This window comes from Astyanax mexicanus, chromosome 18 (genome assembly GCF_023375975.1).
Source record: "Astyanax mexicanus isolate ESR-SI-001 chromosome 18, AstMex3_surface, whole genome shotgun sequence".
Taxonomy (NCBI): Eukaryota; Metazoa; Chordata; class Actinopteri; order Characiformes; family Acestrorhamphidae; genus Astyanax; species Astyanax mexicanus.
Genome location: NC_064425.1, coordinates 29,813,235 through 29,824,147, shown reverse-complemented (window position 1 = coordinate 29,824,147; position 10,913 = coordinate 29,813,235). Strand labels below are relative to the sequence as shown.

Here is a 10,913-nt window from a genome sequence, read left to right as displayed (position 1 = left end):
AATGACATCATCGCCTAAGTTTTGGGCATAATGTGAAATAAACCAATCAGTGTGCCAGTTGTCATTCCCTTTAAGATGCAAGTGCACAAGACTTTGCGCATCGGTATCTTGAGATCACTGTGTGTTTTATGCTGTAAAGATCCACCAGCAGCTCATTAAAGGGAAGAGTAAAGTTATTTTATTCTTTATTCTGTTTATTGTTTATGTAAAAGCTGGGTTTGCAATGCTGAATATTAATCAATCAATTAACCTTTATTTTCACTCTGGAATACATTAAGGGTGACCCTCATCTACAATGCCAACAAGCATTTACTGTTTAAAAAGGGATTGAAATTATTTAATCAGAAATGAGAAATAATAAAAAACAAACAAAAATAAATAAATAAGTAAAAGAAATGCAATTTTTAAACCAACATTTAATATAAATAAATATAATACATAATAGGAAAAATAGGAAATTAAATTAAAAAAGACCATGAAAATGACACATAAAAGTAAAGAATTCATATCTTATGAAGAAGAAGAAAAAGATAATAATAGTAAAAGTAAAGTAAAATGCTAAGAATTATTGTAAATGATAAAATTAATAATAATAAAAACCTAAGAATATGGGAATCAAAATAAAAAAATAATATAAAAACAAATTGTAAAAACAATGGTAAATAAATTAATAAAAATAAATAAAGCAAATTAAAAAAAAAAAAAAGATAAAGTAATGAAACAAAAACGTATTTAAAACAATCACAGGCTTTCTGTGATTTCTGTGCACATTGATGCCATGTATTAAATATTTTATTCACTCCTAACTCAGTATTACTACTGCATTAAAACAAGACCAGGGTTGAGACAGATGGCTTTACACTGTATTAAAATGCCATGATGAATCAATATCGACAGATTAATAGTAATTACCTAAAATGGCTTAGAATATTTTCACTTATACAGAAATTTAAAACAGTTCTTCCTTCTTCTGTGAAGTTGTTATTTTTGGAGCTATCCTAACTACTGCTATAGACATTGTCACCAAGGAAGTGACAATAGAGTAACAAGCTTACTTTAATAATTCAACACATTTTATTACTGTAAATGCTGATGATCTCTTCTTTATATTACGATATAATATATATATATACATATATATATATACATATATATATATGTATATATATATATATGTATATATATATTATTATGTTCTTCTTTAAGTGATTAAATCTAATGCCAGTAAATCAGCTCAGACTTAAAAGCACATTTGTTATCTGAAACTTGCTGTGCGAGATTTTTGTTATGCTTTAGAGAAAACCGGTTGTGTGACTCCGGATAATAAAGGTAGCCAGCCTCATACAGACCGACCAGAACAGCTGCCAACATGAAGCTTCTGGTGTGTGCCCTCGTACTGGTGCTGGTGTGCAGTGAGACTGGTAAGATTTATTTTAATTTATTTCAGAATAGTACTGTATGTAAAAGACTGACAATGTACTTGATTATTATTTCACTACACAGGGCTGAGATGAGTGTACAATAATAACTATACTATATAAATAATTCAGTGAGCATTAAAATGTTCACAATTAATGGATTAACTCGAAAGAGAGAAAATGAAACTGTTGGTTTGGAGCTGGAAGGTGGAATCATGGAAAGTTACCATCTTGCACAATAACATTTTCACTGTGCAAGTTTTATTAGAATTGGTCGAGTCATTATTTTTATTAATTTATTTATAGGGCCCTATAATACACCCTGCACAAGATTAGACTGATGGGTGTGGTGGTCTGGAAGAGGTGTGTTCAGGTAAATTTCACAGGTGCGCCACTGACTGAAATTAACCTAGACAGCAATCAATCATCCATTCCCATAGGTGCACTCAGCACGGGTACGCCACCTCTTGTTAAACACATACACGGACAGGCTGCAGAGCACAATTTTGAATTTTACCTCAACAAAAAACAGAATAAAGAATAAAATAATATTGCTGTTCCCTTAAATGGGCAGCTAGGATATCTTCACAGCGTGAATGCGCAGGTTAAAATCCTCTGCTGAGACACACAAAGCACCACACTCTTAAGATACAAACGCAACAAAGTCAGAGCGCACCTGCTTCTTAACAGGAATGACACTGATTGGTTTATTTCACGTTACGGCCGAAACACACCCATGATTAATTAAGAGAATTAGTACATAACTTTTACACATTTCAAGCCACGTTGGTGTATTTATTTGCATCCTCACAATACCAAAAACACACTGACACATCCTAAATTGACCGGTGCGCTATAGATAAAATAGGGCCCATATTGTTATTTATAGTCATTATTAATTCATTTTAATTATAACTTGTTCATTTTTTGTTCCACCTTCTCATTCTCAATCAAGGAATCATGTAGAAAACTTGTAGTAAAAAATGTTAAACAAACCAAAATACTGTGAAGCATGAAGGAGGTTCTTATTTGGGGTCCTGTTAACTTGTGTTTTCTAAGGCTGGTAATTCTAGCCCTTACCAGAGAGAATTTGTTTTTTCAGGGGTTCCTGGGGTAATCTTCTGTTTTATGGGGGGTCCTCTGAGAAAATTACAGGCTGAATTACATTCTGTTTTTCGCTGAATTCCGTGGTCCTCCGGTAATTTTAGTCCCGTAAGAATGCACATCTATGAGTTTCATCACCTCGCTTTTAATAAAATAGCTATTTGTCCATTGCTACACACCATAATTACACTTTGGGCACATAAACACAACAGCGAATGGAAATGGAGGAGCTACTGAAAGCGATGTCACGTGACCGAGAAATCCAAAAAACTCACTGGTCCTCCTGTTTTTTCAATTGCATTCTGGATGCAAGAGTTTGTCAGAAAGAGTAGAAGCCCTATCCCGTTCGGATAGGGCTTTGATGAACTTACCCTGTGAAACAGAGGAAACTCTTGGTCTTTCTTTCCTGGAGGGATCCTGATCAGAGCCAGAATAATTTTAAAACACTGAATTTAAGGCATTTCCTTTGACTGGTATTGCATAGTAATATATAGATTATGAAGTTATAGTAGTTTGTTCTATAGTACTTAAATCTTAATGTGTGTATTTACATCCATTGATTCTTAAAATCATTAATTATCCTCAGTGCATTCCCTCAAGTGTTTCACTTGTGTGAACGGGAACTGTAAGACTGCTACAGAATGCCCAGAATCAAGCAACTTCTGCAAAACCGTGGTGGGATGTGAGTACTCTGCTGACTTTTATACTCTAAAAAATCAGGAAGAAAGATGTACAGACAGTGAAAGCTGTTCTGCACTCACTATATTCACTATATTATGTTTTTTTTCTCCTTTAGACGACTCCCTCAGTCGGACCTGTGAGGAGTTTTGTGTGCCTGGAGTTAATATCTACTGCTGCCAGGAGGATCTGTGTGGCTGAGACCCAGCTAACCTCTGCAATACTGCTGAATCATGAGCTTAATCAAAGAGTTATAATAATAATAACCATATAAAAATGACCATAATCCTCCTAATTAACTGTATCCAATGATTCTTAATTCTTAAATAAAAGCCTGCAGCATCTATTTTCTTCTTTTAGAGTCTATTGTCTAGCAAAGAGAAACTGAACAGTCTGTAATGTAGAAAAACAGGTTAAACAGGTGTTACATTTTAAGAACATACAGTGACAATCTCTGATTTGAATGTTAAATTTAAATTATGGTCGTGATTGCAATATGATATTAAATGAAAAACAATTGCTAGAGTTAAACCCTTTAGAAAAGACCAATAGATGCCCTCATTACAACATTACTGTGGCCAAAATCTGAACCCCATCTGTCATTTATTAGTGGCCCACATATTACTCAAAGTTGTGGCTGAGAAATAGGCTAAATTCAGTCGCTGAAAACACAAACAAACTACATTTACATTTACTACATTTAAAATTAATACTGAAGTCATCCAGACTATGAAGAAACACATGGAGAATCATGTAGTAACTTAAAAGCATTTGACATGACAGACACACAAGCATACGAAACACACAGTTTATTAACAAAGGTGTTATACTTACAGGAGTAGTAAGGGACAGGCAGGGTCAAAAATTTTATGGCAGCAAATATATTCAGCATACCTAAGCATAGTTGGGCAAACAGAGTCATATAAAGGAAATCCAGAAGATAAGGGGCAAGGCAGAAGAGTAGTCAGAAATACAAAAATAAGTCGGCAACGGAAACAAACATTAAAATTAGCAAGGCAAGAATCAGTGGTAGTAAACAAAAACAGGTCAGTAACAAAAGCAAAAACAAAGGAAACACATTGTAGAAAATCAAGCTAACTAGATTTAATACTCTGCGACAGATAGAAAAAGAGATGGGGTATTTATACAAAACAGACCAGTTGCAAACAATCAGTAACTGGGAGAGTGGGAACGTCATAGTGTCAAGTGATCAGCAGAGTCAGGGAAGTCAAGTGTGAGTGCATGCTGGGAATTAGAGTCTTTGTTGTGTAGTTCAGAGACCAGAGCAGGCAGACTGACAGTGTTAAACAAACCCAAATACTCAAACAGGAAGTCTGGGGTGCTGTTAACTTGCAGTATCTGAGACTGGTACCTCTGATTAACTTATCCTGTGTAACAGAGATGCAGTCCTGATGAGAGCCAGTTTCATCATAATGTTTTTATAGCCATATTAATGTTGATAATATGTTGATATCAAAGCATCCATTGGGCTCTTAGAAACACTAATACACACTCGATGCCTGGTTGTGTGAAGTGGTTCTCATATAGTGTAACTTAAAACAATGTCTTTTAAGGACAAAATTTCTAGGCTGTACATCTGGTTTGAATTATGAATTTAGGAATTAAGTGGGATCAGTTAATGGCAGTGTGTAATCTCAGCCTGAGCGTATGCGTGTGGCCATGTGTGTGTTTGGGTTACAGCAGTATTTTAGAGATGTAGGTCGTTAGACAGGCAGCGAGAAAAAGCCACATGCATAGAAAGTGAAAGCATTATGGATGTCTGTTTACAATTCAATGTGGATGTGCATGTACATGATATTATATTATAGCTCCAAAGTGCATACAAATTATATAGTGAAAAACAGTGATTTAAGCAACATTTTAATGTATCAACTTGTTTCATGCTCAGGCACGGATAGCACTCACACTGCATGTGTACCATGCCTGAGTCCAAGTGAATTGTGTACTGATTCTCCTCTTCACTTGGGCCAGGGCACGATTTAGTGTACTGCATTGTTCAGACCAATCACACTAGTCAAACAAGCCATGCTTTGAGAGGTAACCATGCCCGGGCATGGCACGGAGTGCCTAGTGTGAGTACACCCCAAAACAGGGGTTCTCAACCTTTTCTACCTTACGGCACACCTGTTTACAACTTGAAAGCATCGAGGCTCCCATAATAATAATAATGATGATAATAATAATAATAATAATAATAATAATAATAATAATAATAATAATAATAATAATAATAATAATAATAACATATTATCTAAAAAAACAGATGATTATTTATATTTATAATATTTATTTATAATCATTATTAATTCATTTTAATTATAATTTGTTCATTATTGATTATTTTCTGTTCCAGGATACATTTTTATAGCTGAAATCAATCAATATACAGTACCAGTCAAAAGTTTTGAAGCAACTTCTCATTCTCATTCAAGAAATCATGTAGAAAACTTGTAGTAAAAAATGTTAAACAAACCAAAATACTGTGAAGCATAAAGGAGGTTCTTATTTGGGGTCCTGTTAACTTGTGTTTTCTAAGGCTGGTAATTCTAGCCCTTACCAGAGAGAATTAGTTTCTCAGGGGTTCCTGGGGTAATTTTCTCTTTTTTGAGGGGTCCTCTGAGAAAATTACAGGCTGAATTACACACTGTTTGTCTGTATAATATACTCTTGCTACCATAACTTTACCATGAAATGGTGATGTAGGTTTTCCAAATATAGTACATGAACTTCTTACTGGAAACATGCTGTAAAATTGTGCTTCTTTTATATTTTTACCTTTAAATATACACAAGAGTAGCATGGTTTGACAGGGTAAAACAACTTGACAGAACACCTGATGGCTCGTCGGATATATATTTGAAGGTTAATCCAAAAGAGTGGTCAAACAGCCATGCCAAAAACACAAATAGCAAAAACATGCACATAGGGAACAGGCAAAGACAAGGTCAAAAATCAGGCAAAAAGTCAATAAACCAAATAAGCAAAATTCAGCAATCACAGGAAAGGGGCAAGTCCAAGGGGTAAATCCAAAAACCAGAAAAGGGTCAAAAATGCACAGAAACAAACACTCACTATGCCTAACAAAAGTTTCAGCAATACATTGCAAAGGGCAGGTAAAACAAACATGCCTTATATAAATTCACATACAATCAAGCACAGGTTAAAGGAATCACTAATCAGTCACAGCTGCAGGGGATTACAACGAGAGTGGGAGCTGTCCATGGTTGGTTAAAGAGTGTCATGTGACTGTGGTGTGAGAGGGAGTGGGATTCTTGGTAATGCAGTCCTTAATAGATGAAATAGGTCCAGGAAGTGTGTCACATTTCAATTGTCAGTAAATCAGCTCAGACTTAAAAGCACATTTGTTATCTGAAACTTGCTGTGCGAGATTTTTGTTATGCTTCAGAGAAAACCGGTTGTGTGACTCCGGATAATAAAGGTAGCCAGCCTCATACAGACCGACCAGAACAGCTGCCAACATGAAGCTTCTGGTGTGTGCCCTCGTACTGGTGCTGGTGTGCAGTGAGACTGGTAAGATTTATTTTAATTTATTTCAGAATAGTACTGTATGTAAAAGACTGACAATGTACTTGATTATTATTTCACTACACAGGGATGAGATGTGTACAGTACTGATGAACAATAAAAGGAAATAACTGCTTCATTATTTATTCATATCCTTTTAGTCCAGTAATAAAGTTATGGCCTATTTCAGTAGGCATTAAACTATTCAGTCCTCCAAAAAGAGTAAATGAAACTGTTGATTTGGAGCTGGAAAGTTACAATCTTAAAAAAAAATAAAATTTTCACTGTGTATGTTTTCTTAAATTTTTCTTAGAAAAAAATATTGACTCGTTTATATTGTTATTTATATTCATTAGTTATTTATTTTTATTATAAACAGTTTATTATTGATTATTTCCTGTTCCTGGAAACATTTTTCTAAATTAAATCAGTATACAGTACCAGTCAAAAGTATGGAAGCCCCTTCTCATTCAATGTTTCTCTTATTCAGTATTTTTCCTACTTTAAAAATTAATACTGAAGTCATGAATACTAATGACTATAAAATAAACACATTAGGAACACATGTCATAAATTAAAAGTGTTAAACAAACTACAATACTCAAATATGAAACATTTAGGTGCTCTCAAACAAATTCAGTCTGTTTTAATGTAAAATTGGATATTTCCAACTATTATAAATTAGTTGAATATTTGTGGGAACGTATACATTCAAACAGAGACCTTTGAGTTGAGTCAACTTATAATAACTAAGTTTAGTCTGCTGGGACAAACTATTTGCATTGTTGGTGTGTCCTCTAGTTTCTGACACTCACCATCAGATCATATATTAAGATTAACTGTGTGAATACAGTGTGAATATTTATAAAATAAATATTAAAATAAAATTGAGTTCAAATGAAAATAAGAAAAAATCAAGATATTTATTTATTTGGCAATGAATTTATTTTTGGGCAAATTTGGTATAACAAAAAAAAAGTTAACTTTTTTATTGCAACTTTTTAGTTGCAATAACTTGATGTTTTTGAAGTTGTGCTAACTCAAGTTCTCATTACCCATTACTTAACTTTTTTAAGGCAACTGGTTGCAATTTTTTTTTTTAATTTAAGTAAATTCAACTTTCTGGGCTTACAGTGAGGCTCTTATCTGGGGTGCTGTTAACATGTGGTTTCTGAGGCTGGTAGCTCTGATTAATTTATCCTGTGCAACAGAGGTAACTCTTGCTCTTCCTTTCCTGGGGTGGTCCTGATGAGAGCCAGTTTCATCATAACATTTTTGATGGTCTTTAAGACTGCATGTAACGATACTTTTAAAGTTCTAGAAATTGTTTTAAATGGACTGACTTTCATTTCTTAAAGTATTTTGTTCTTTAAATAGTTCTTTCCATAATATGGATTAGAACATTACTCAAATAGAGCTATTCACTGTACACCAACTCTACATTGTGAGTGGTTACCTCGTGAAGCTGACTGAGAAAATACCAAGATGTGCAATGCTGTCATCTAAGCAGTAGGTGCCTACTTTAAAGAATATAATATATAATATTATAATATATCTTTACTAAATAATTCCATATGTTTTTGTTCATAGTTTGGATAATTTTACTGTTAATCTACAATGAAGAATAATTTTAAATCACTGAATTTAGGAGTTTCCACACTTTTGACTGGTATTGCATAGTAATATAGAGAGGTTATATGAAGTTATAGTAGTTTGTTCTATAGTACTTTAATCTTTAATGTGTTTTTACGTCCAATAATTCTTAAAATCATTAATTATCCTCAGTGCATTCCCTCAAGTGTTTCACTTGTGTGAACGGGAACTGTAAGACTGCTACAGAATGCCCAGAATCAAGCAACTTCTGCAAAACCGTGGTGGGATGTGAGTACTCTGCTGACTTTTATACTCTAAAAAATCAGGAAGAAAGATGTACAGACAGTGAAAGCTGTTCTGCACTCACTATATTCACTATATTATGTTTTATTTTTTTTTCTTTAGACGACTCCCTCAGTCGGACCTGTGAGGAGTTCTGTGTGCCTGGAGTTAATATCTACTGCTGCCAGGAGGATCTGTGCGGCTGAGACCCAGCTAACCTCTGCAATACTGCTGAATCATGAGCTTAATCAAAGAGTTATAATAATAATAACCATATAAAATGACCATAATCCTCCTAATTAACTGTATCCAATGATTCCTAATGCTTAAATAAAAGCCTGCAGCATCTATTCTCTTCTTTTAGAGTCTATTGTCTAGCAAAGAGAAACTGAAAAGTCTGTAATGTAGAAAAACAGGTTGAACAGGTGTTAAATTTGAAGAACATACAGTGACTTGAATACTGGATTTAAATTAGGGTTGTGGTGCAATATGACACTAAATTGTGATACAATGTGAAGAAGAATTGCCAGATTTAAACCCTTCATCCCTCATTACAACATTAAAACATTAATGTGACCAAAATCTGAGCCCCATCTGGCATTTTTATTAGTGGCCCACATATTAATCAGAGTTATGGCCCAGAAATGGGCTTAATTTAGTCACTGGAAAAAAACAAAACAAAAATGTAGTTGTTAAACTAGTGGTTGAGTGGTGGGTTAGTTCAGACAATTGGTTTAAATGGGTCTTATATCTGAAACAGACAGACATAAGTTTGCACACGCATTCTCTTTTTATTAACTCTTTTTATTTGTATTTTTCCCTACATTGTAAATTAATACTGAAGTCACACAGACACACGAAGACACATAAGGAATCATGTAGTCACTTAAAAGTGTAAACAAAGCAAAATATTCAAATGTGAAGCATTTAGGAGGTTTTTATCTGGTGGGATTTTAACTTGTGGTTTTAGAGGCTGGAAACTGATGAATTTATCCTGTGCAACAAAGAAAACTCTTGCTCTTCCTTTACTTGTGCAGTCCTGATGAGAGCCAGTTTCATCCATAATATGTTGATATCAGAGCTTTCACTGGGCTCTTATAAACGGTTTAAATTTGTTATCTTACAACCACTGATGTCAGCAACATGTTACTCTAATCTTTTTTTTATTTTATTAATTTATTTCAAATTTTTCCCATTTTCTCCCAAATTTACACGGCCAATTACCCAACCCACTCATTAGGACTCCCCCTATCACTAGTGATGCCCCAACACACCAGATGGGTGAAGACTAACACATGCTTCCTCCCACACATGTGAAGTCAGCCACCACTTCTTTTCGAGCTGCTGCTGATGCAGCATTACCGAGCAGCCAGCGCGCTTGGAGGAAAGCACAGCAGCTCGGCTCTGATACATCAGCTCACAGGCGCCCTGTGCTGCAGACATCACCGTAGGAATGATGTGGGGAGAGAGCGCCATCTACCCACCCAGAGGGAGTAGGGCCAATTTTGTTCCCTCTAACGCCGGCAGCTTGATGGCAAAGCTGCATGAGCGGGGGTTCGAACCTGCGACCTCCCGCTCAACGTTACTCTGATCTTACCACTTTTTTCAGTAATGCGTAACTAATTTCAGTCCAGTAATGATATTAAAGTTACTTCTCCAAATCACTGTGCGTTACATTTTTGTAATTTTCCTTAGTAAAAAAAAGATATATATATTTTTTGCTTTCTTCTTGAGTCTCGGGGAGTGACGTCTGGCCTACACAACAATTAAGTTTCATTTTCAGCATGAGGACAACTCACTTATAATACCATGTAGTGCCAGACACTATTTTAGTTTGTATCAGCTAAAGATGACAATATCAAGGTTGGTTGTTCCCTCTGTGCTGCAACAAAGTGCTACCTAGCTTCAAAAACACAATGTCAAATTTGGGAAAATGCTTGAAGTCTTAGCGGTACAGTCAAACCTACAGAACATGTCCCACCAGGTGAAGCAAAGTAACAAATAAAGTAACTTGTCAACTATTTTTAAAAACAAGTAATTCATAAAGTAACTAAGTAACTTTTTTAAAGGAGTAATCAGTAATTGAATTACTTTTCAAATTAACTATGCCATCACTGATTACCACCTACATTAAAGTTAAATCAATTGCTTTAGGAATTGATTATAAATGTGATATAAACTAAGCACTAGTACACACTAAATGCCTAGACATGTGAAGTGGTTCTAATAGAGGGTAAATTAAAGCCATGTCTTTTACCCTCTATTAGAACCACTTCACATGTCTAGGCATTT

General features: G+C 34.7%; 1 protein-coding gene across 3 annotated transcripts; it reads left to right on the top strand.

The window, feature by feature from the left end:
* Positions 1-1,308: 1,308 nt before the first annotated feature.
* Positions 1,309-8,971, top strand: ly6d (lymphocyte antigen 6 family member D). Of its 3 annotated transcripts, none has more exons than XM_049467363.1 (3): positions 1,309-1,421; positions 8,532-8,627; positions 8,745-8,971. In XM_049467363.1, exons 1-3 carry the CDS (start codon positions 1,370-1,372, stop codon positions 8,825-8,827), a joined length of 231 nt encoding a protein of 76 aa, XP_049323320.1. In that variant the 5' UTR covers positions 1,309-1,369; the 3' UTR covers positions 8,828-8,971. The 3 variants fall into 3 exon arrangements, with proteins under 3 accessions (XP_049323320.1, XP_007229301.1, XP_007229300.1); XM_007229239.4 differs by lacking the exons at positions 8,532-8,627; positions 8,745-8,971 and adding exons at positions 3,109-3,204; positions 3,319-3,546 and having other exon boundaries at positions 1,311-1,421; XM_007229238.3 differs by lacking the exon at positions 1,309-1,421 and adding an exon at positions 6,546-6,752.
* The last annotated feature ends 1,942 nt before the right edge of the window (positions 8,972-10,913 follow it).